The 27281-nt window shown below is 35.4% G+C and overlaps 1 protein-coding gene across 1 annotated transcript in view; it reads left to right on the top strand.

Annotated features, from left to right (window-relative positions):
• Positions 1 to 603: 603 nt before the first annotated feature.
• Positions 604 to 27281, top strand: part of Smp_127830 (putative arp2/3) — a gene marked incomplete at its 3' end in the record, with an annotated part of 27830 nt that continues 1152 nt past the window's right edge. The window contains exons 1-6 of the mRNA XM_018798603.1: positions 604 to 666; positions 1885 to 2077; positions 2126 to 2273; positions 2324 to 2568; positions 20722 to 20815; positions 25375 to 25501. Coding sequence (XP_018653528.1) covers positions 2004 to 2077; positions 2126 to 2273; positions 2324 to 2568; positions 20722 to 20815; positions 25375 to 25501 — 688 coding nt within the window. The 5' untranslated portion in view covers positions 604 to 666; positions 1885 to 2003. The remainder of the gene's footprint in view (positions 667 to 1884; positions 2078 to 2125; positions 2274 to 2323; positions 2569 to 20721; positions 20816 to 25374; positions 25502 to 27281) is intronic.

Here is a 27281-nt window from a genome sequence, read left to right as displayed (position 1 = left end):
CTCATGTGTAGTCACCTTACGGACATTCTGGAAACTTCTCGGTTCTTGCAGCATGTAATGATTATCTTTTTCCGTAAACTGTGGTATTCCTTTCACGGTCTCTGATTATCAGTGTGAGGGCAGTAATTTTACCACGTCAATGCTGGCTGTTGTGAAGGGAAAATCAACAGAGGATTAGTTGTTTTCTCGATGTGTCAACTTCGGGCAACTAGTGCCAGTGTTTTACACTCTCTCCACAGATAAATTCTCGAGGACATGATCAAAAACAGTTTGCACGATTACTTTGTTATAATTTACAGGGCCAAAACTATTATGGTTCAATTCGTCTTCGTGATAAATATACTTTTATGGCTTCTCGTTAGCCAGAAGTTTGTTGGATTTTGATATCTTACAGATGAAATGATTCATCAGGTTTATATTTCGTAATAAAATTATTACAATATACTTTTTCTAATAGGTAAAAGGAGTTTTTAGAGTACTTCATCGCTATCTAGGAGTTGGAGTTCACAGCTCAGATATAAAGTTGAAGTATCACATACCCTTATATTTCTATTGAGAAAAATTCCATAAGACATTGTTTTTGTTGGTTGTTTGTTAAATATTGAAGGGCGCAAATTTATTCTGAAGGCCGTATACCTTAGCCGTGGTTTACGGATTTGTTGTCAGGTAGGATTCAAGTATTTTAGTGTGAAAAGTTTTTAATCTGAAGTTAAACTGTACGATTATTGCGATATTCGCATTCGAGTGTTTAATTCTATCTCAAGTGTTTTTTTGTATACAAATTGAGACCATCGGTGCGCTCATTAAGGCTCTTATAAAGATGAACATCCGATACTTATTTTTACAGTATGTAATAACTTACTATTGTAATTGTAGTATATTAAACCCACATGAAATTTGGTTTGAATGATACAGGAGAACATTCGCCCTAAATTAGAAGACCATCATGTCTAAAGTAAATTACTGTGTGTTCACTTTACTTCTGTTTAGCTTCTTGGTTTTATCACTCCGACCCTTTTAGCTGAGTTTCTTTTTCGTGGTTTGACCTTATGTCTTTTAAAGTAATAAATAGCAAATGACTCCAACCGAGTGAAAAACACTAATAAGTATCTAAATTTTGTTAAAACATCAATTTATAACCAGACATCATAAGGATGGGGGATCGGTTGATCTACATTAGTTTTGAAATTTTCAGCACCATGGTGGGTATAGGCAAAATACCATCACCATGTTCTTCGTTGGTGAGTATTTTAGTTAACTGTCAGGAACGCACCTATCTGTCCAAATCATAACACTTTACAGTTGACAATTATTCCCCATCGGCATACGTTTTTCCTTTGTTTTGAAGCAGCTGGTACTGTACCAGGACTACTTGATTCAGCCTGATAAATTGCTAATTTCCAGTTCTTTGCTATCTAATCTTTAGTAAACTATACATATCAATGGGCTCTTACTAATGACTCATCATTAACGGACCCAGGTGAATCCATAATAAGTACAAAGCTTCAAGCAGATCCGGAATAATCACTTCGTTCATACTTTACTCACTAGATGATGAAATTTTGGTGAAATTATACTGTAACAAGAACCGTAAGAATCAAAAGAAGCTAAGTAGCCAAGTGGGAAAACGTCTTTTATTACAATTGGAAAATAATCTTTTAAAGACCCCTATTTTCCACTTGCTACTTTTTTAACCTATGTCAGTAAAAGAAATGAAATTTATAGTGTAGAGTCTATAAAAAGCCGATTATATTAGTGAGGTAACTGTTTTGCTTCTTTTTCTAAACGTCCTCGAATTTGTAGTATCATTTTCGAAATTTGCCAATAAAAGTTATTTATTTTTTAAACCTCACACTGTTCAATTTTATTTTTATTCATGACAAGAATTTTGATTGATCGTAAACTTATCGTTCATATGTGTTGACACCAGTCATTGCCATGCTGTACTTTTAATCCAGCAAGCCAAAATACCATTAAAGATCATCTCGCAATACAAATGAATAATGATATTTTTGGAAATTTTCAATAGAGCGGTTGAGGAAACCCTCCTATATCGATTTGAGAATGCAAAAAATGGGTAGGGAATCTTTTCTTGGGTTGCTAATTATCCAATTATCACTGCTAGTTTAAAATTCGAGAAATTCAACCAAACACTAGCTGATTTTGATGGTGCTATTTATCATTTAAGAAGTGTTCCAAATGACCGATCAAAAATTCTTGTCAGTATAACACTAAACTTTTTTCAGGAATTACAGGAACATGGAGCAAACGAGGTTTGTCAATATTTATGGTCTTATACATTCATTCTGATATTACAAAACAGGTATTAAGAAGAGAATACGGCCAGTATTTATTAAATAAACCTGAAGATGGTTGCAGTGTCTCATTGTTATATGATCTAGAGCATTTACCAGAAAATTATGCCTTAATAGCACAGAAAGCTGCGTTATTAAAAAGAAATTGTTTTGCTGCTGTATTTGAGAAATTTTTTGAATTCCATGCTTCAATGGGTGAAGAGGCTGTTGGTTGTAAAAAAGCTGTCATACATTATCGACCAGATGAAACACTGTAAGTGCTGGCATTTACCAGCATTTTTTTCCATGCTATACTCATGATGTGAATTTGTAAGACTTGTATTTACTTTTGAAAATAACATGTCGACTCAGTTTCTGAAATATGAGTTATTCACCACAAAATTCTCAACTGTGTTACTAACTCGTTCATATGGAAGCAAATAGATTGGTTTCAAACTCATCCTATTTACTGATAGTCGAGTGTTTAAATCACTGAGATTCAGACTTATTTAGCCTTAGTTCACGTACCGAAATTTCAGGACTTAACATTGACCTGTAGAAAGTCTAAGAATAATATATACACATCGAGTATATGTACGCCTAGAAAAGAGAACAAATTGTGTGATGTAACTCATTAACACAACAGTATATTAGTTCAAGATATACTTTTCATCTGTACAGTGACGTAAAATAGCGACAAATATCAGTACGGATCACCCGAACGACATAAATGAACTGAAGACAAGTAAATGTATGGTAATCTGTGGTCTTTCGAATTAGAAGTCAGAAAGTTTTTTAATGTTCCATTCAGAGTTAAATCATATGAATCCAGCTGTAATATGTTCCATCTAGTGGAGTGTGACTTGGATACAGTCGTCTAAAATATGTATACACCTAATCTATTTTACCACTACTCCACTTCAGCCGTACCCATGTTAAACCACGCAATAGCGAAAACAGGAGAATAAGCCTTCTGAAAAGAAAAGTTTATTTCAATCTAAACGTTTAACGTCAATACCAACAGCATCTAACACGTCTCTATACATTCTCCGATGGTGAGGTAAACCAATTGGAGGGAATTCCTTGTTGGCAACAAGGGAGGAATGAAGCTCATTAACCTCATCTGCGAAAACTTCATGATATCCGGATAATAACGGCAACGACTTGGAACTCCACTCGCTTCTCCCAAACTGACCGTAGCTGCTACCTTGATATGTTAGTTGGGCTTGCATATCGTTATAGTCCAATGACGTTACATTTTTTGTAACACGTGTCTCCTTAGGCAAATCGGTTGGAGAATCATAAGACAAAAAGGAACAACTTAAGGTTTAAGGGCGTAGTCTCACTGCTAACTGCGTAGGGCTTGCCAATGCATCATCTGCACCGATTCCGTCTCCTCATAATGGAATGAATAGGCTGGAAAAGGTCGGCGTTAAAATGACATACCGTGTTCCACAAATCATCTCCAGCGCCAAGGCCTTTTGAAGTATAGAACCAACCGAGAAGTGAAAAATGCTTTCATACTTCTAACGACTAGCGAGATAATCTCGTTCATAATCATAGCCAGTCTTCATCACTAAATATTACTTTTATTTCCACTATCAATCCTCATCTTCTGCCTTTGGGTTTTCCAACTTGTACCACCGTCGCTACCAATTCGAGTTCCCGAAATGCTATACCAGGTCTCCCGAAACTGCTCTTCAAACTACACGTCAGAGCTCTCAATGTCCAAACCCTATATAACGTCGGAGAACTAGCGTCACTAGCTAAGACCCTAAAATCTCATGTCGTCTGTATGTTCTGTTTCTGTGAAACACACATGCAGGACTCTAGCATGGTCATTCACTTGACCTCACGTAGCCAGTATGGAGAGCTGGTGCGATATATCCTTCATGTATCTGCAAACGCGACAGAAACTCTTTTGCCGGTGTAGGTATAGCATTAAGTCTGAAAGTTGGGTAGGTACTTCATGACTTGATCTCTATCGACAGCCACTTATATCTTATACGCCTTGATGTCACATCAAAAACTCAGAAAGATAGAGACACGCCTTTACCTCTTTATCTTTTCTGCTTACGCTTCTACTGACTGCAGATTAGATGGAGTAAATAAAAGATTTACAAGAAACTTCATGACATCCTTCAGAAAGTTAGGAACCCAGACGTAGTAGTTATAGCAGGAAATTTCAACGCCCAATATCAACACCATAATAAACACAAATAGATCATGTCTCCATCATCCATCGTTGGAGAGGCACGACAGGAGACTGTCGCTTCTACTGGAGTACATGCTTAGACTCCTATCATCCCCTAATGAGAGCACGTATTTCTGTGCGTTTTACTGGACGAATAAAAGTCACAACAAGAGACCCCCTAGATATTGATCCGAAGACAAGGTCGAAGGTGTACTCAGGGAAGAATTGGGTACCCAGGTATCTAGTCGGTCATAGGGAAACAGTTCATCCTGAAGAAGCCTAAAGATATCCAGATAGCTTCAGATATGACGATGACATCTATGAACAACTTAAACAAAAGTTAGGAAAAACCAGTGAATTTCGGTGCCATCCACTGAATGCATAGGGGCTCCAAAACTCGTCCTCATAGGTTCGGAGAACGTTGAAAAGCTACTACAACTCAAGAATAAACTAGACAAGTTTACGCAACAATCGTGAGGAGTGGTGGGCAACAAAGTACAAGGGATGAAACAGGCAGTGATTGTAGGTAACACTAGATAACTCAATCGATTAATTAAGGGGATAGGTAATAAAAAGACAGTTTTTAGTGAGGCTATTTCAAAGGAGAACGGAAATATTATTCGATTTCAATCTGGAAGTAAGAAAGATAGGAAGAACACTTTAGGCAACAGTTCAACTGACCTGCAGCTATTCTGAAGTTAACATCTATCTCCAATCAACTTAAATAATGAATCGATACAAGTCCCCCAACACTTAATGAGGTTGAAAAGACCTCAAGTAATCTAAAATGATAGCAAGCAACAGGCCCTAGTGACTAAACCCCAGAGATTTTTAAGAATGGTGGTTGTTTTATCAGTTAACTACGATATTGTCTGAAGCCTGGGAACAGAATGTAATCCTATCTGACTGGCCTTGATATATGATCGTTCCAGTGTACAAGGAAGGACAAAAAGTCTCCTATAATAACTATGAAGGAATCAGATCAATGCGGTGTCGAGAATATTAGCTTCAACAATAATCCGACACTTACCTAGGGTTCGTGAGAAACAAACTGGAGAATACCAGGCTCGTTTCAGACTTGGATTTATTGACCAAACACCCACCCTTCGCCATGTTTTAGATTTTTGCATAACTAATGACGCCCGATTATGCTTTATTTCCTGACCTTAAGTCAGGATTCAATTTTTTTGACCGGAAGGTTCTTTGGTAATGTTTGTCATTGAAAGTTGTACCGAAGAATCTTGTGAAAACTCTCCACTCAGACACTATTGGTCGAGCCAAAGCTCATGGAGAACTGCCATCTGAATCGTCACCCTCAATTAGCGTTCATCAGAGTTACCCACTTCTCCCATTTTTACTTAGTTTTGCCACCGATTTTTACCTCAAAATAACGTTTCCTTCGATTAACTTTTCAAGGGGCTTTGTCTTACCAAGAGGTTCGCCTATCGACTTAGATACGCAGATGATATACTCCTGTTTGGCGAAAACGCTGACGAAATGCAGTCTTTTGACCGCCTCGAAAAACAATACTAGCATGTTCGGAATGAGTTTCTCTCCTTTTAAACACAAAATTTCGTTTCATAACCGGTCTGCATTAACTTCCAAACTAATGATAAGGAGTGAAGTGGTTGAATTTCAGCATCCTTTCATAGATATCTTTCCACTTTGTTTTCTCGAAACATATTCCCAAAGTTTAGTCTTTCTTTCTATTATTGCTACTACGTTATTTTGATCTCTTTTGTCATCTTTTCATGGGGCTAATCAGGTACGGTAACTTGGGTCATGCACATCTGTACCAGGCTCAAGACTAATGATATCTGTCTGATTCATGGCTAACTTTTGATGCGCAAAAAACGGGAAGTGAAATAATTAAAGGAGGAAACAGAATTTAAGCCAGTAACCTTCATGCCATTAAGTTGTTTTGTCAAGATTGTAGGGCACAACCGTTTACGCAAAGTTTCTCCTACATTTACTCCACCACAATCTGTTCGTGTTTGAAATCTTTACATTGTTTCATTATTTTGTGATTATCGGAATCCACACTATCGATTTTATTGCCGAATCATTAAAGACAGTGAAAGATGGTCACGCATTATCGTAAATCGACTGAATTTAAACTTTCACACCATTACATACATGCTCAGGAGTCTTGAGGTGCGAGACTAAAGGTCCTGGATTTGATTCTCAGTTGCGGAGTCGTGGATGCCCACCATTTAGGAGCTCTATACTAGTACAAAACAACTGCCCAATGCCTCCAGTTTTCAGCGGTTGTCTAACTTAGATCTGGTCGTAATATAAATATGAATTATATTAGTTGCTTAATTTATTCCTAAGTTCACTATTATAATACTGTTATGAATCAGTTCACCTATTTGTAACTTAGTGAAAAAGCAATCTTTTCTCCTTCAAATAAACTGTCTAATCAATAATCAAGTGTTAGGTCAATGTTACAAGATCACCTTTTGTTAAAGTTATTTGTTATAATTTATTCTCTATTTTGTTAGGTAAGATGAACTAGTATATATACACTTTTAAAAATTAAATATTCGATAAGGATGTGACTACTATACACAGAATCCTGTATTACAAATACTTTTTTTGGATAAGTCTGTCTATTATTCACTTTGTAAAAGTTAAACTTACCCCCTCCATCAGTCCAATTTTTTTTTAAAAACTTTTTGTTCTTGTTCATCTTTCCTTTATCCACTTGTTTTCCACTTAAAAAGTGTCCAGTCCTTATTATAAACACTGGTCAAACAGTTGCATCTATGTTTTTTTCACTTGTAGTAAAGAAATTATCTCTGGATTATTAGTGTATTTATAAAATGGTTACTAATGTATGTTATCTGCTAAAGGAATCGGTTTTTTCTAATGCGTTATCTCCCTTGAATACCCCTTAACACTTCATAAATTCAGAAGGGGGTTTTTGTGGAGATTTAGTATTTTCATAGTTGAAAGCGTGAGTCAATTGAAGCTAGACCACTAGGGAAAACCTGGAAGCACTGGACGACCGTTTTATCCACAAAAACCCCTTCTGATAATAATAATAATTTGCTCACTAGTGACTGACTTCGAGAGGTAAATCCAGGAGTTCTAGTGAGAAGCAGTGACCAGTGGAGTTCAAACCACGTCTGTTGGAAGATATCAACTCACTGAAGACAATGGTGAACGGTTGATCAATTTCGTAGGTTAGTTGAAGTTAGACATTAACACCGTTGGATGCTGGCTCAGTGGTCTATCGGTTAAGTGCTCTGGCATGAGACTGGTAGGTCCTGGGTTCGAATCTCGCGAGACGAGGTCGTGTATGCGCACTTCTGAGGAGTCCCACAATAAGACGAAACGGCCGTCCAATGCTTCCAGGTTTTCCCTGGTGGTCTAGATTCAATTGATGCACGCTTTCAACTATGAAAATACTTCATAAGTTTTTTGAAAGTTTTTCCTAAGCATCATTAAGAATTTAATGTTGCGCAATTGTTCCATCTGATCACTAATGTCTATCGAGATTGAAAGCAAACAAATCACATCAAAACCCTCTTTAGGAAGATCTTTAAGGGTTTCTGAAAGCCTCATCTCTTTCCATAATAAATTGATTTAATTGATACAATAAATTGTGCACTTACTGATCAGACTATACACATATGTATGTCATTTACCAAAGCAACTAGTACCATACAAGTAACGTTCTCATGAAGATTTGTAGTTGATCTCTTTTTCTCTAACTATAAACAGACTATGGTTATCACTAATCAATACTGATTCGTGATTTGTCTTGGTAGTTTTATTTTGACGTGCTCATATTGTATAGCAACTTGAACCAACGCACGTTTCAGGTTCTACATTGTATATGACTGACTGACTGACAAATCAGAGATCACTAGGAGACTTTCTTCAGGCACTAATTTCCAGTTACGCCTCGGATGGAGCAAGTTTATAAACATAAGTCTGGGAAATAATTACCATTAAAGAATATGAAACACTGATCATTTCACTGTGACAAGTTGAATATGGTTAGAAACGTAATCATAGGAGTTACACAATTCATTCTCGAAAAAAAATAATGTGAGGGAGTCTCAAGAAAACGTAGAGGTTGTCGTTTACTTAAATCTTTTGTTGTCCTGTTTTTTTGTTAGGTCAAGTGAATTACTGTTCTTTTCATAGTTTTACCCTTGCCGTTACTCATACAAACTGAGTATATACGTCTTGAATGATTTCGTACATGTCTTAGAGTACAAAACTGTTCTAAAGAAAATTTATCTCTAAACCAATGTTTACGAATATTGAGTTAAAATAAGTCTTTTTCACACCAAATTGTATGAGTTGACGGTGCATTAATTGTTGTATGATGTAATGGTCATTTACGTTGATTCACTAGTTAAGTCAACCTAGACGAAGTAAAAAAATAACTTTAGATACTTTTCAAACATCGGTTCATATTCTACTAGTAAACATCTGCTCCGTTAACATTGCAGATACCCCTTACTAGCTCATGAATACCGATTGGCACAGGACTTGGGTCAAGCAGAGTTTTGTGTTGACTACCTCCAATCATCTAACTTCCCTTTTTCATCAGAATATAACACGTGTATGTATATTATATCTTCGATCTACATGTACTTGCTTGCTTATTTTTCATATACCAACATCAAACTACTTGTAATTTATCATAGTAGTATTATGTGTGTAGGTCCCATCCGAATACTTTTATATTTTCCGATTGCATCAATTTAGCATACATTTATTTGACTATTTATTTAAACACGTAGATGTTTGTACAAAGGGGTACCAAAATGTACAAGTGTATGGTCTGGGTACCTAAACCGAAGCAGGTAGTTTTATTAGGAAGCCACTCAATGAGCCCTTGGCATGTAGCAACCTTAGGGAATGCTGTATCACGGTAGCCAGTGATAAACAATAAACTCAAACGCCATTTTTACTTTCAGGATCATGGGACCTCATGTGCACCATTAGTTTGGAATGAGGGTTTTCCAATTCCCCTAGTTGGATCCTCCATATCCACCGACCCGGTTAAAGCTACTGCCGGACATACGCTTTCCATCCTCTCAATTTCGTAGAGTACACCCCGTTTGCGAGCAGGTATTGAGTAGGACTTTCCTTGCAGAAGTTGTATACGCGTAACCATGTGAGAACATTTTGAAGAGAGCAGATTCTCCCCACCCTTGACCGTATCAGGGTATTTGGTGGCTAGTTAACATACGAAAGCATTTTTAGATAAATTGATGAAATGTATACCCAATAAACCGAAACAACATACCTATAATCACAAGAAGCATTTGTAACCATTGATTGAGTGTTGTTGTTGTTATTGTTAAAAAACCAACCCATTGTATTTATGTATTCATGATAAAGTCTAATCTTTCCTAATTATTATATTGTATTTTTTCTATTCCTAGTCAAATTGTTTGTAAGTTACATTAGTTTTTATTAAATTATCTAATTCATTACTTCTCTCTTCTCCTATTCACTAACAGTACTGTTTCATCGGTACCGAATTTAACAAGTACATTGGCAGTTGATCATTGATTAATGACCAGTGTTATGTTTCTCTTGTCCTTTTTAATATTGACCAAGTTGTGATGTGAGTTCTAATCCTATAGGGATTAGCTGTTCCTTTAAGATTTGAAACATACCCTGCTGATAAGTACCAACTACTGAGAAACTTAGGTCAAGAGTTTCTTGTCGACTACTTTCAACAATATAACAATGTCATAAAGGTTTTGCATTTGAATATATAAGCATAGTATTTTTGTATCCCGGAAAGGTATGAAATAAATTAGACTTATCGAAAAGGTTCCAATTCATCAACACTACAGGATAGTCTTATTATCCATCACTAAATAAGTATGTAGCTAAAAGTCATTTATATAGTATAACTGTTACTGTATCAAAAAGTTTAGAACAAATCTGTCTACAGTACTGTTTTATTGCAGGTGGTTTCGGTACGTATGTCGGGACTGCTACAGTAGCGATTTCAGTTCCTGTTATCCAAAGCATTATATATGCAACTCAATTTGTCTAAGTCTCTACTTTGAATAGGGGAAAATGAGAATCACTCCTGTTTGATTATTTTGGTTGACCAACGCACATTATAACAAACGTCACTTTTAATTCATTTTTGTTTTGGTCGTTTGAGTTTTTCCATTTATGCAATTGATCAGCCTTATATTGACATATGTATGGATTGCTTTGATATTTCCTTAAGTCACAAACATTGGAAGCTGAAATGAATAGTGGCTAGCAGTAGAATCCACGACGCGTGTTTCTTCTTAATTGGGACTCGTCAGCCGAATTTACCTGCATCCCAGAGTTGATATTCACTCCGGGACTCGGGCCCAGTACCATTTGCTTCAAAAGCCATCACGTTGTCCACTTGGCTACGGAATCCAGATAGCCACTAGCCTGGTCAATGGGAAGACTCAAACAATCAAAACAAAAATGAATTAAAACTTCACCTCATTGCACAAGCTATTGGTTACCTGAACTCAGCAGCGAAGTGGATAACGTGATGGCGTTTGAAGCAAACGGTACTGGGTTCGAGTCCTGGAGTGAATATCAGCTCTGGGATGCAGGTATATCCAGCTGACGAGTCCCAAATAGGAAGAAACACGCGTCGTGAATTCCACTGTTAGCCACCATCCATATGTGCTTAATACGCCACTTCGTGTCATAAATCTCGCCATTTAGTTACCAATATTTCAAGTCCACAATTTCAGATGAATCTAGTGTTTAAGTGTTCTATAAAGTACTTTATCTATTTCCTTTTCTACTGAAATAAGGAATGGTTCCATTTTTTGAATAAGTTCTAAATACGTGACCTTAAAAGTCATTATCTCAATCATGATCGATTTTATCAGCATAATTATGCTTAAACGGCTATAATACTAAAAGAAATACAATGATCTGCTTTTTTAAAGATAAATTAACTAACAAATTACTGGCTAAGTACTGACGACGTTAAGTTTAATTACACAGATGGAGCAATCACAATTAAGACAACGACTTCAAGACCAAACTGAACGTATCAAAAAAGAATGCTGACTACCGATTGCATCATAAAGACTTTCAGTTTACCAATCATTTTCAATATGTTATTTTGTTAATAAACTTTCATTTATTTATTTAAACACATAAACATTGGCACAAGGAGGCACCGAATATATATGCGACATTTTTCGTCATTCGATTTATGTGGAGGCTGGAATACTGCATGGGTGCCCAAACTGAGGCAGATAGTTTTCTTAGGGAGCCACTCCACGAGCCTTTAACCTAGAGGTCTAATTCACAAGGCAGAGGAGCAACGTTAGGAAATGCAGTCCCATGGTAGCTAGTCACTAACAATTGGTTCATACGCCATTTGCTCCATCAGGATCATGGAGCCCATGTGCACCATTAGTTTGGAATGAGGGTTTTCCAACTCTCCTAGTTGGATTCTCCATATCCACCAACCCGGCCAAATTGCTTTTCTTCGTCTCAATTTTGTAGAGAACTCCCCCTCTGTGAGCAGGTATTGAGTAGGACTTCCTTTGCAGAAGTTGTATACGCATGACCAAGTAAGAACATTTGGAAAGGAGGAACTGACTCTTTCCAATCTCGGCCGTACCAGGGCAAAGTGACATAAAATAAAATGATCTCCCATTAAAATGTAGGCTAATAAAAAGTTTAATTCAGAAGTAAAACCTGACTATATCACAAGTTCAATTCATTGTTCATAGATTTTCACTACTAGAGAAGGGTCACAATTTAAGCTCAACAAAAAACTAACCAATTCTCTTTGACTTCCAATAGTTTTTCTTTTTTAAATCACCTAAAAATCTTCACCATTTAAAATATAGTAATTCCATATGAAATGGATCAATATATATATATACGTATAATTTACAGTCTATTTCCTACAATTCTTTCATTGTCCAATTATTTGACAATCAACTTACGTCTATTGAATGCAATTAGTTTTATTTGCAAGAAAAGGTAAACAAGGACAAGTGTCTTCTTTTTGGTATAAAGAATAATTAAGTTAAATTTGTTATTGTTGTTCGTCTATGGTTTTATATTTGGCCAATTTAATCGGTTAGTAGTACGTTTTTTGTTAATTGTTGTTTTCAATGGTGATAAATATTTTTCTGTTTTGAAATCTCTATTTTTTCTCTTATGAATTACTTATTTATTTATTTAAACACATAAATATTGTTACAAAGGGGTACCAAATGCATATGTTCCACACAAATCTCATTTGATTTGTGTGAGGACTGTGATACTGCCTGAGTGCCCAAACTGAAACAGGTGGTTTTCTTAGGAGGCCACACCCGGAGCCTTTTACCGAAAGGTCTGATCGACAAGGCAGTAGAGCATCGTGAGGAGATGCAGTCTCATGGTAGCCGGTGACCAACGATTGATTCATACGCCATTCATTCCATCGGGATACTGGAGCCCATGTGCACCATTAGTTTGAAATGAGGGTTTTCCAACTCTCCTAGTTGGATCCTCCATATCCACCAACCGGATTAAAGCGCCGGACATTCGCTTTTCATCCTCTCACTTTCGTGAACAACATCCCCGCCACTGTTAGAAGGCAGTGAGCAAGACTTCCATGACAGAGGCTATATACGCGTGACCGTATGAGAGCATTTGGAGAGGGAGAGTGGACTCTCCCCACTCTCGGCCGTACCAGGGCATTTGGGGGCAAATTATATGATTTCATTTTGACCGTATTCTATGTTCCATGATTATTGGTTGTGTTTGTTTAATGATGCATAGTCTTTTGATGTGCTTTTCTGGAAGCTTTATAAATAGGTCATCTAGCTAATCATTATTCTAAAGAATATTATCAGTGCCTACTGCATGTGAAAGACTTCTACATGAAGTCAGTTATAATCGACATAGAGTTGTTACATATCACACTAGCAAAAGAAAATGAATAAACAAGGGATCAAAATAAGGTCTGAAAGTCTGAAAAGACAAAATAAAAAAGTAAAGAAAAGAATACTAGAATTCAAGATCAAGAGTAAAGCATCTGTATCGTTATGGTACATTCTGAGCTACATCACAAATAGTTTCCTGCCACTTTAGCAATTATCTGTCAAACCTCAATCCAGCCTGCACCATCTACAAACATGGTTCAGATCAACAGTCAATGAATTAGATGCTGATAATGTTGTCCAGAATGTCAACGAAAGCTTCCCCATTAAGCCAATTAGCTCGGTGAACTCAGTAACACCAAAAAGCATCCACCTAAGCTGCAAATCATCTCCCAATATTTATTGGAACAGATTCTTTTAAAAGAGGTTAAAAAAACAATTTGTCAATGTTTAGCATTGATGGGGGCTTTTTGAATAACATTGTGTTTTTTTAATTTGAGTATTTACTCGAAGTAGATGTGTTTAGCCCTATCACAGTAGAACACAGATTCCCCTTCGTGAATTTCAACCACTATAAGCTGGTTCTGTTACCAATCAAGTTTATTGATGATCTAACTTTCATAAGTGAAAATATCAGTTAATTTTGTTCCTGTTAACCGTATTTCCACTTTTCTTCTTCAACTATTGTATACGTGATAAGAGATCTCTATTTCTAGTACCTACCTTTAACAGCTGTCACCTTGAAAGAGGCATAACCGAATATATTCATGTATGTTTCTCTCATCCGATAATTCATTTTTTTCTTGAATACTTTCTTGCTCTTCTATTCGATATTATATTTATATTGGATATAAACATGTATGACACCGATGGTAAACAGTTTAACTGTTTCTTGAACCTTTTTTCCTACGATTATCTTCCAGATTCAAATCTTTTCCATCCTTCTACGACATGATACCGTAATATCGTCTTGTTTTCTCTTAGCCTACTTCATTAGTAAATACAGTTAAATATGCGAATTGTTTCTGGTTTGTCATATGCAACACATGTCAAAGCTACTTCCATCAATCGCTTTATCATTTCACCATAGTAACCTATCTGTAACTTCATCATCGTTCATTTGGTAGTCTCACTCGTGTGAAAGCAATAGTTCAAATACATCAAAAGTCAAGTACTGACAACTTATGCACGTCCCCAACCTTTAGGTATCATATTTCATAATTGTAAAACAAGAAATGGCAAATGACTGTTCAGTGTACTTGTTGTGTGATAGAGAGATAAACATTTTCCCTAAAACCCAGGTTCATGATTCCTCTAAAGATGGAGAATTTCGTAAGTAATTACAATAGTGGTAAAATTTATCTACTCTCTCTCTCTCTCTCTCTCTCTATATATATATATATATATATATATATATATATAGTTTACATCTATAAGCTAATTACATTAACACAAGGGGGTTTTGTGGAGATTTTAGTAATTTTATATAGTTAAGATCATGAGTCAATTGAAGCTAGACCATCATGGAAAACCTGGAAGCACTGGACGACCGTTTTGTCTTATTGTGGGACTCCTCAGCAGTGCGCATCCACGATTCCCTTTCCTGTTATTATCCAATCTTAAACAATAGATCTTCCTTTATATTCTTTAATTTTCATTTAATCATCATAATCATTGGTGATCATTACCTAATTAATCAATAATTGATTAATCTTACATTTCACTAATTAATCATTCATGGTTATATTACACTTCTCATTTTGATGTGTTTCATTTATGTCTAATATTACACAAAATAGTTTTGCTTATTGATTTTCTAACGTTCTTCGGTATCTTTTTTTAGCTGACCATATGTTAATCAATTAATTAAGTGCTTTGATTTAGCTTTTGGGCAAAATTTGTTTAATAAATTAACCAATAACTGATTATTGATTGATTTATCCTGTGTTTAATATACTGATAATGTGTGAATGTGAAATCTAACGTGTTACCGAAATGAATCCACCAAATTTTCACCATTCATTTATACTTTTCAGCTGACTGATAATTTAAAAGGTTGAACCAAACAATCTCAAGCATATTATTCCTACCATTTTCTAAAAATATTAAATGAAATACTCTGTTTTCCTTGTTTCCCACATTGTCCGGACATTCCATGTGCCTATAAAGAGTGTTGCTCTGATTGTTAGAAGGTGCATCGGCTTCGTGACTTCCGAAAAATTTCGGCTTTCATCATGAGACGTCATAATTATTCATTCAACTCCCAGGGCAGAGTTTATTATTTTTTTTCTGGTTAGCGTTTTTTAGCGAAATAGTTTTTCTACGGGATGGGGTCGCTAACCCCATGCCCAACCCTTCTCCTTTACCCGGGCTTCGGACCGGCAGTAACTCTAGAAGAGCTACAGGCGAAGTTGAAATACCCTGTATATATGTATAAACATGGAACAAGATACTTACATACAATATGGCTTTCCAACGTGGAATACTGCCTGAAGACCAATAAAAATTTATTTATCAATATAAGAGGTCTATGACCACTTACATTTTATGGTTTATTTCACGGAATGATTTGGATCAGACCAGCTATCATTGAAAATTAGGAAACATTGCAAAACTGTTTTATCTTAGAATGCAACTCAGTTATAACTTACTTTTTTTCTGGTTATCGTTTTTTTAGCGAGTTGGTTTTCTATGGGATGGGGTCTCTAACCTTTTACCCGATCCTCCTCCTTTATCCGGGCTTGTGACCGGCAGTAACTCTAGAAGAGCTACAGGTGGAGTTATACCCATCCAAAAATCCAACAAGAGGCTTAACACAGGATTTTAATATTCCATTGCGAACGCCTACTCTTTAAACTATGAAGTCGTCAGTGAATTGTTTATATTTCAAACTTCAATCAATTCGCGGTATTTCGTAACCACATTCCTAGGTCATCGGTGTTTAGCTACCTAACACGCTAGTGAAGTTCATTTATGTCGGATACGAAGCAGGTAATCGCTGATATATTGAAAGATAGTTGCAAAACATCACGGATTAATTGAAGCTAAAAACGTAAACCAACTCAGTAAATCAAGTGTTCACCACAAGATATGAAGAATCGGAATCCGATCCCTTGTGAGATTGTAAATGTCTGTCATTTAGGAGGAATCTCATACTTTACCGAAATAGCTATCTAATTCTTCCTGAATGTCAATGGTGAACTAACTAAGCCCAGTTCATGATGAAAACTACTAGATCCAATTTATAGTGAACTTTAAATATCGTTGAATTTTCCCTGCCTTATAAAGCTATATTGGTTTGCTTCAAATAATCATAAAACTGGTTTGTACAAATATATATATATATATATATATATATTGGATTTCGAAACCTTAAAATAGCTTAATAATATACAACTTTGATCAAGTAAGTCATGTGAATGAATAACCGTAAAGGAATAACTGACTGCTTATTACGTAATGTTAAGAATAATTAAATTATGATCAATATTGTTTTTGTTTGTTTAAAGGATTATCTTAATATTAGTTAGTGTACATAGATCTCATCTTAAATAAAGTAAGGAGTATAAGCATATTGCATTTAATTGTTTAATTGTACTGCAATATGTGTTCCTCATTACATTTTCATTCTCTTTAAACTGTTACATAAATGAATAGGTTCAGTTAGGTTGTAAAAAAAACTAATAAAACTGTGTAATTTTTTGACTAAAGCACTCAGCTTTCTATTAATAAGTTTGAAGGTTAAGACCCATCATTACGGGTACTAGGTAATGATAGCAAATCGATTGATGAAGTAGGGAAACTTCATCGATTGTGATGGCTGGGACACGTGTTACGTATGCCCAACGACCGACTGCCCCGACGTGCAATGTTTCATGGTGTAGGAGTAGGTTGGAAGAAAGCTATGGGCGGCCAGAATAAAACGTGGCACAAATTCATGAAGTCACTGACAATTGGACTAAGCCATGTTGGTAGGTGTAGTCTACCTGGTTGGGATTCGCGAGATGATAGCAATCGATGGTTAGAGACCTTGAATGACATTGCTCGAAATCGTTTGCAATGGCTCAGATGCATCCACTCTTTGTGTTCTATTGAATTCTAATCTTCTGAATTCCTCATGTCTCAAACCTTTTTTCTCTTTCCAAATTTATTTCACTGTATTATACTCCTTCAATAACATCTTCAAACCCTAATCTTTCACATAATGCTTATATTATTACTACTTCTACCACTATGGGATTGGAATCGACAACTGCATCTGTGTGTTAATGTGGTATGGCAACTCGAACTGATGTATGTACGTACGAAGTTCTACGTTGTAACTGACTAACTGACCCCACACTAAAAATGTTTCTACAAACTCAATGTACACAAAGCTGTATTTGATAAATGAGTTAGTTATATTATTTCTCATTACTGCAGTAGATTTCGTTTAATCTCTATGTTTGTTCGTATTCTAACGGTTGATTTATTTGTATTTGCATTTTTCCATAACATTCCTTTCACTATTCATATGTAATAAGTAGTATGTTTTAACGAGATATATGTGTTGTAGTTGTTGAAATCGTAAAAAAATACTTCAAAAGGATCTTTATCCTAGTGACAGGTGTTGGTAGGTACGCAAAAAATATTTATAGTTTTCATAATACCTACTCTTGTAGGCTAACAACTTTGTTTAATTTGATAAAACAATGCGCTATATGTGTTTGCTCTTAAATGATCTGATAGATCTGAGTGTCTGTTCTCTGTCTCGACACGCTCTCAAATGGCCGTACATTTATAGCCTGTTCCAGCGTTGTCCTATTCTATATTTCCTCTTAGTGGGTGTATTGTTTATGAAAGTGACATGACAAAAATCGAAAATTCAACGCTCAAATTGGACTGGTGGCTCTGCAAAATACACCTAGTGGAGTTGGAAAGCCCTGGTTCCGAACCAAGGATATAAATAAGCTTTAGGATCCTATGAGAGCGAATATTATGTGAATTTATTTCGGTCACTGGCTGCTATCTCACGACATATCCCGATGTCGCTTCACTGCTTTGTGAATTAGACCCGATAAGGTCAAATGCCTAGGGACTGGACTCCTTAAAAAAACCATTTACTCCAATTTGGCCTCTAGGGCAATATATCGTAGCTCTAAGTGCATTCAAACTTCACCCCATTGCACAAGCAAGTGGCTATCAGGACTCAGTAGCTGAGTAGATAACATGATGTATTTTGAAATGAAAGAAATTTAATAATCTGAAATTGTGACTTTTATTAGACATTGATGGTATCTAAAACAAACTATTCGAAACTCAGAATTATTGGCTTTCATTTAACTGGTATCGAAAACCTGCAAACTTTAACTACTACTACTCCTACCATTATTACAACGTCTTAAAACTAATGACTGGATTTCAAAAAAAATTAATCATTCTACCATTGTAATGTAACATCTTTCTATAAGAATATGTATATTGTATTAAAGTATATTTCCTAATTTTTAGCGACCACTATATTCACTAAGAAAAACTGTCTTCATAATTTAAAAACAATTTCCCACTCTAATCTTACTGACATAACTGCTAGGGTAATCACATTGCCCCCAAATGCCCTGGTACGGCCGACAGTGTGGAGACTCTGCTCTTCCTCTCCAAATGTACTCACATGACCACGAGTATATAGCCTCTGTCAGGGAAATCCTACTCACTGCCTTCTCGTGGTGGGGGTGTTGTTTACGAAATTGAGAGGACAAAAAGTGAGTGCCCGGCCCTTTAACCGGTTTGGTGGACAGGGAAAGTTCACCTAGGGGAGTTGGAAAACCCTCATTCCAAACAAATGGTGCACATGGGTTCCAGTATCTTGAAGGAACAAGTGACGTATAAATCAATCGTTAGTCACCGACTACCATGGGACTGCATTTCCTCACGATGCTCCACTGCCTTGTGGATCAGATCTTAAGGTCAAAGTCTCCGAGTGTGGCACCCCCCCCAAGAAAACCATCTGCTTCAGTTTGGGCATCCGGGCGGTATCATAGCCCTCACATAATTAAATGAAATGACAATTTTTTGTGTGGCACATATATATCTGGTGCCCATTTTTACCAATATTTATGTGTTTAAATAAATAAAATAATAAAAGTAATCACAGGATTAATCAACTTTTGTAAATCAATGTTAAAGTAACAGTAACTGCGAGTGCTTTATTTTCTCTCATACAATTCTTCACATGATCTTCACCTTTTTCTAATCTCTTCTCATTACTTTTAATTCGCTAATCTTCTGTGTTCTATTGGGCCACACTTTAGATACTATTTATACTTAGTTGTTCTATTCAAATATCACGTTTTTTAAACCCATCATCTTTTTCCCTATGTTAACGACTATTTGTTAAACTGTGTCTATTATATTCTAACTGCCGTTATTGATTTGCACAATAATATCTTATTCGTATTAGAATAATTCAATTGTTCCTTAATTTTTGCAAAGTATCCTACGCATGTACCGAATCTCAAATGTCAAGTTATTGGGTTTTTTTTCCTTTCACGAAACATTAACAACTAACATTACAAAATGAAGGGAATTCATATGCCATTAAACCTTTCACTTACAAGCAATGATTTTTATAATTTTGTACGTCACACATGAAAAAGGAGTTATATAAGTTATCTAGGGAAAAATACCTACTACCTACTTTTATATACGTTGAAGTATTCCATTTTGTAGAATGAATCATGACCTGGTTTTAGTTAGATCACTAGTGAAAATTAGAAAGCATTAAATAGCTGTCTATTTCCCACTATTAAACTCCTCTGTAATGCGCATCCACCGAGATTCTGGGTTTGTTTAATTAATTATTTATTTAAGCACATAAATATTTGTACAAATGGGAACCAAATACATATGCGCCACACAAATCTCATTTGATTTGTGTGAGGGCTGTGATACTGCCCAGGTGCCCAAACTGAAGCAGGTGGTTTTCTTAGAGAACCACACTCCGAGCCTTTGACCTAAACGTCTGATCCACAAGGCAGTGAAGCATCGTGAGGAGATGCAGTCCCATAGTAGCCGGTGACCAACGATTGATTCATACGCCATCTGTTCCCTCAGGATACTGGAGTCAGCCCATGCGCACCATTTGTTTGGGATGAGGGTTTTCGAAGTCCCCTAGGTTTGATCCCCTATCGTTGTTTTGTGAATGTACACTGTTGATAAATCTCATGCTATCACTTAACAGTTGTTCAATGATCCTAATATTCACTAGTGGTTTGGTTAAATTCTGTCTGTTATTTAACAATCTCCATAAAACCCCATATACTGCTAATATCACATTTTAATTTGTCAATTGTCTATGTTAGTGTTTTTGTTGTTGTTGTAGTTACATCAGTGCACTTGCCGATCGGGTTACTGTTATATTCAGTACTGTTTTCAAAGAATCTGATGATCTAATTATTGCTAAAGTATTTTTACAGGTAAATATTAGATGTTTTTTATTGATTATTATTACTATTACGTGTCAAATGAATTTTTTCAGTCTATCGATTAATCCGTCATTATCTGATCATGTGATCAGATGATCATGATCTTTTTTTAAAAAAAAACAAACTACTAATTACTTACAATGATCCGTTGTTAAAATTATCATTGAACTCATTTCTGTTGTTTTATTGTTCTATATTTATACTACACTATGCAATTTGTAAACCGAATACAATAACACAAAAGAACCAGAATATAAATATACACTATTCCAATTAATAAAACTTACTAATTCAAATTCCAGACTATTAAGAGGATAATACCTGGTTATTCATAGAGAATGTTGATGTGTCTTTAAGATTCAAGTACTAAGGATATGAGTTTTAGAAGTTGAATTTAAATTTACACATCAATTGTTTGAAAATTTCAAAATGGTATTCTGTATTGATTCAGATTGAATGTTATACTTCTCAACCTTCAATGATGTAACTGAATAACCAAGTACAAATTTGTGTTCTCTGATTCGAGCTGTACTTTATCATTATTATTAATGGCTTTATTCAATATTATAATCTGGTACAATATAGAATTTTCAGCACGAGTTATTTCAACAAGTTTTTTTACCAAGACAAAAAAAAACAGAAAAGAAATGAAAAAAAGGTTTAAAAAAAATCTGAGTCTGTATAAATTATCAAATTTAAGACATGCTTAAGAATACAGGTTATTTACTAGGTCAACTCTAACAAAGGTTAACGTTTACAAACGTAGCTACTCCGCCACCACAAGTCTTTTTATTGTTTGATCGATCCTGACGATAGATATTGAAATCATGTAATGATACTAAGCAATCGTCCTGTAAGTCAGTTAACCAAGATTCTTGAATTGTGATGACACCACAATTACGATACATGTTTTGACTTAGTAGAAATTGGAGATAGTCCACCTTGTTAATTAGAGATCGACAATTAGAATTAAGCAGCTCTGGAATCGACATTTGATTAATGTTCATTCTCTTTAATGCATATTGCCAACCACCACGATGTCTCTTATTGTACTTGTTTGTGATTTTTGCAGCGAAAGGACGTAAGCTTTTCATAAACACGCCTGTATACGTTATGCGATTAATAGACATAATGATAGGTTAAAACAAATTAAAAAAACCCAGATAACTTGTTGAAATATTTAGATGGTAGAAACAGGTAGCCCAGGTATTCAAGCAGGCCGCCACAAGAATGTATGTATGTGGGTATGTGAAACGGTTAGTGATACTATCCACTTTTATCCAGATCAAATCACGTAAATCAGTGTTAAAGTGTGCAACCCGATAGCGGTAGTGTATCCACTATTCTATCTCTCTAGTTTATGAAACGGAATCGAAATTTGTTATAAATGAAAGATTATTCGGTGTAATGTAGTTAGAATATTTATATACAAAGTATATGTATATGTTCAGAGTTGCCTGTTTATGCTATTTTAGTTCTAGTCCAGTTAATCATTCAAGATATAAGTTGGTTAGATCCAGATTAATGGTAAAATTCTAGTTCATGTAATCATCATCTTGATCTTGGGTAATTTACACATAATGTTATTGAACTATGTGATTCATTTACCATCATATACATAAACTAGTTAGTTAGGCTCTGAAACTCGACCTAAGTTTAATGTAATCACATGACCATTTATGGACAAGATCAAAGTGTTGTATTAATAAGACCACCTTATCTATTATTTATTATTTATTTATTTAAACACATAAATATTGGTACAAGGAAGCACCAGATACATATGCACCGCACAAATCTCGTTCGATTTATGTGAGGGTTGTGATACTGTCCAGGTGCCCAAACTGAAGCAGGTGGTTTTCTTAGGAGGCCACACTCGGAGCCTTTGACCTAAAGGTCTAACCCACAAGGCAGTGGAGCATCGTGAGGAGATGCAGTCCCATGGTAGCCGGTGACCAACAATTGGTTCATACGCCATTTGTTCCCTTAGGATACTGGAGCCCATATGCATCACTGGTTTGGAATGAGGGTTTTCCAACTCCCCTAGGTGGACTTTCAGTGTCCATCAACCCGGTTAAAGCGCCGGACATTCGCTTTTCATCCTCTCACTTTCGTGAACAACACCCCCGCCACTGTTAGAAGGCAGTGAGCAAGACTTCCATGACAGAGGCTATATACACGTGGCCATGTGAGAGCATTTTGAGAGGGAGAGCGGACTCTCCCCACTCTCAGCCGTACCAGGGCATTTGGGGGCGTACATAATAGATGAACGTTGGAATCATTCTCTCTGATGCGTTCGATAATTGCATCTAATTGTTAATTAATCATTCACGTTTGTATGATTCTTAACATTGTTAACTAGGTCACAAACAAATTAGTATTAACTATAATTGTATACTACTCAGTTGGGAATATTTCAATATATATATTCCATTGTATAAACCTGTCTATCTACATATAAATAGATAGATACAAGTACATGTTTGTTTACTCTTATATACTGCGCATCCATGAATCATGATGTGTTTTTTCCAAGAACTTATTTTCTCTTCATGAATCAAAGTCTCAACAGGTTTTTGAACCAACTCTCAGGTTTTTCTAGATTTCCCATATCTCTGTATGTGTATGTGTGTGTGTGTTTGTAGATGTATAACAAATTAATTTAATATTGTCAGTGATGATTGTTTGATTGACTGGTAATTTACATGGCTCGTGTATCCTTCAATTGAAAACAATCATTCATAATGATAGCAGTAGTATATACACACACAGTAAAGCAGGATATACATTTGTTTATCATAGTTCACATGTGTAACAATTGTATTTAATCCTAGTTCATGAAAACAGTTGTTTTCAATTACAATATGAACCAGAGCAAGTTTTACTAATCAATCATTTACCTGGTTATTAAGTTACACTGAAGTGAAGACTCAGTCAACCATAATCAACATATATAGAACCTGATACATATTTTCCTTGACCCAATTTGTTATGCTGCATCCATATACTAGGACAAAGTGAAGATGAATAGTAATGTAGTCTAGGTAATTTAGTAGCAAGGATAATAAGATGGAATAAACATTGAAAATACAAAATAAGGAAGTGTATATGAAAGAAGAGTTAAACTCAAGAACTATGGTAAGACGAAGAGTGGATACATCTGTGCTATTATGACTAATGTCTCCAACCACTGATTATAATCATCATTCTGTCATCAACCAGGCAGTTTGTATCTTCCAACAGAACTCAAACCATTAGTCATTGACTTCGTGGATTGATGCCAAGTCTTGATTTGGTCTTTTTTTAGCTTTTTTTGTGACTTCTATACGAGCTAACATCGCCTGCTGAGGTAGTCGATGGCTAAAGATACGTAGTTACCTGGTTGAAGTCCGTGTGATTATCGCAACTAATAGAGAATTTAGATGACATGACTCCTAATTGTTCAAAACATCCCAGGTGCATTTAAATCGTGAGTCACGAAATCCTCCTACACCTTTTTTCTTTGTTCTATATCTAATTTTCTCTAACACTACTTGTAATACTCTATCATTAGTCTTGAAATCGTTTTATATTTCTATGTTGGTATGCGTTGTAGTAACTTGAACTGAGGGGAATATGTTAGGTTTTACGCTACGTGTGACTAAATAAATAGGGTCAGTTCCATATTTATTCTCTCTATCACAAAATGACTGGACCGATTGTTTTGACCTTAACTTTGGACTTCTGAGAAAACACGACCTTCAATTTTAGCGGTAATCTTATTATCTTACGGTTATAATCCAGTGTTTTTTATTTCCTTTGCCTCTGTTAATTACCTATTCAATATGAGGATCACTCAATACTATTGGTGTTTGACATTTGTTTCACTCGACAAAATTGCATCAAAATAGACTATTGAATGCTGACTAACTAATCTAAGTGAAGGTTCACTACTCACTTTATAACTTAACCGTTCTACTTCCGATTTCGTGTGGAATATTGGGCAACCAACACTAGGATAAAACAGCTATACAGCACTCTCTGGTTTCAAATCATCAGCTGAGGCGGTTGATACGTATATTACATATATCCAACCATCTACTTCGATCCACGAAGCTTTCGACCGTATGTCTGAGGTATGTGGATAGATATAGACTATCTGGTTAGCATTTGTGCGGTAACCTTAATCAGTGTTTGGAGATGTCAGCTGACATGTCTCAAAACCAGTCACAAGAAGGGAGGTGTATTCACTTTTTATCTTGTTCTATATCCTGAGTCCCATTATTTTCCCACACATACCTTTCATTTTATATTTTCGAATTATATTCTCAATGTTTAGTGTTTAACCTTTCTGCTAAATTATTTAAACTCCGTTTCTGTTCATCCTAACTTCATCTTATTATGTTGTTGTGTTATTCCAACTTAAGCCAATATACATTTGTTCTAGGCTTTAATTGGTTTTTTAACTAATTGGTTTACCATCTGACTTAGGTCTATGATTAAAACTTATTTGTACATTTCAATGATAATATGTGAATGTCGAAATATTCATTATCTCATTTCGCTTTTAGGAATTAACTGAAGTTCGACGACGTTTTGATCGAGCGCCTCAAGTTCTATATTCTCAGTCAGTACCTCCTAGTGAATTAATTGGGACAGATGCAGCTGTCGGTGAAAATGTGGCGTATATTACATTTGGTAAGTTATTTGAACGTGAATATATATGCATATAATGGTAAAGCTATGTCGCATTATAGCTGACATCAGCTAGTAACGAAAACCCTACAGAGTTATAACCTTAACTCATCTTACTAGCCTGCCTCCTAATATGTAAACTGATACATTGGACGAATCAAAAGTCAGCAAAAGAGATCACACTGCGCCAATCAACTTTCTCCTAATGACAAGTGCTTGTGATCAATCAAAAGACGGTTTCATTTTCTAAAGAACAGATGCATATTTATAAATGAGTACTAATGCATGTGGATTAGAATAGCCCAATAAACTTCCTGCTTGCATTCGTAGTCTCTGTTTAATGAGTACATGGTTAGCGGTTTTCTTATAGGAAGTTTGTGTGCCAATATCAGTCATGTTTACCACGGTTCATAACACAAACTTAGCCTTTTTCCTCTACTGTAATGAGTAATTCAATATGTTAAAGGTTAATGAAACATACCAAAACTATTATTCCATTGTGATCCTATTGCTTCCTGTTGTTAATTGTTTTATAATTAAACAGTTCTGATTTCTGTGACTCAGTTTCCCTGGGTTGACGATGTACACGTCCAACCAGGAATAGCCACTCTAAATCAACTGCTAAGTTATTATTCGTCCACCATTCTACTGCTTCTCTCTCTGCCTGCCTTTGGGTCTACAAACCAATAACTAGTCTTCAATTTTTATGTATTTCAGACAGATAAAATTTATCTACAAGCAGACTAGACTGCATCACACAATACATAAATAGCAACTATACATGATCAAGCTGAAAAGTGGCTGTTAGTAGGGGAGACTGTAATGGATAATAGTATTTAATGGATCAGATGAAAGCTTATGATAATAATAATTGTTATTATTATTATTATTATTATTATTATTATACAATAAAAGTATATATAACATTAGTCCTGGAAGTTAACATTCCTTTGGCTGCCATACTGACATAACAATACGTCCACACATATGCATATACAAAAAAGTACATATGATTAGCACGTGAATACCTGACAAGGATAAATACAAACGTATAGACTAAATTCATGTAGGCGTCATAAACAAGAATCTATACAAGTCACTATAAATTGTTTCCAAATATTTACAGGAAATCAATCATTATTACAACAATTTTATCTCTGTTATCAGATAGAGAGATTTAATAGTCTCTTTAAGCGATTTTCATTTGTCTAGCCCAGATAATCTATATAGCATTCCTTTCAAGTATTGGTATCTTGGGTTCGAAACCCTTCATCTACTTGATTTAGTTTTAACAGAAAGATTTTATCTTCTGTTTTAAAAAGTTTAGCAATTCCTTGATGATTTAAATAGTAGTGTTAGCAGGAAATAAACCGGATTAACGCACGTTATGTGTATGATCGTGACGGCGCATGCTGATTGGCTAATTCTAAACCAATCAGCTCTGACAAATTTTTGGGGAAGCATCTAGAAATTTCTTATGCATATGCTATAAATATATATGAACGTTTTTCTAACAATTGATTGCTGTGTCACCTACCCTTGTTATTTTGAATACAATTTCGTTCCTGTTCAACGTGTTCTGATTTTGAGGGTCTTGTCGAGTGTCATCGTATAAGAATACTATTATTTGGTATATAATTCCCATTTAAACATTAAGATTAAAACACGGAGTTCAGCGAAGGGATCTCTTTTCAACGAATTTATTATCAAGCTGTACAATCGTATATATATGAAAATGTTTTAATAATAAAACATTTTGTACAGCTTGATAATAAATTCGTTG

This window comes from Schistosoma mansoni, chromosome 7 (assembly GCF_000237925.1).
Source record: "Schistosoma mansoni strain Puerto Rico chromosome 7, complete genome".
NCBI lineage: Eukaryota > Metazoa > Platyhelminthes > Trematoda > Strigeidida > Schistosomatidae > Schistosoma > Schistosoma mansoni.
The sequence above is the reverse complement of the archived record's forward strand: the minus strand, read 5'-3'. Positions and strand labels throughout refer to the sequence as shown.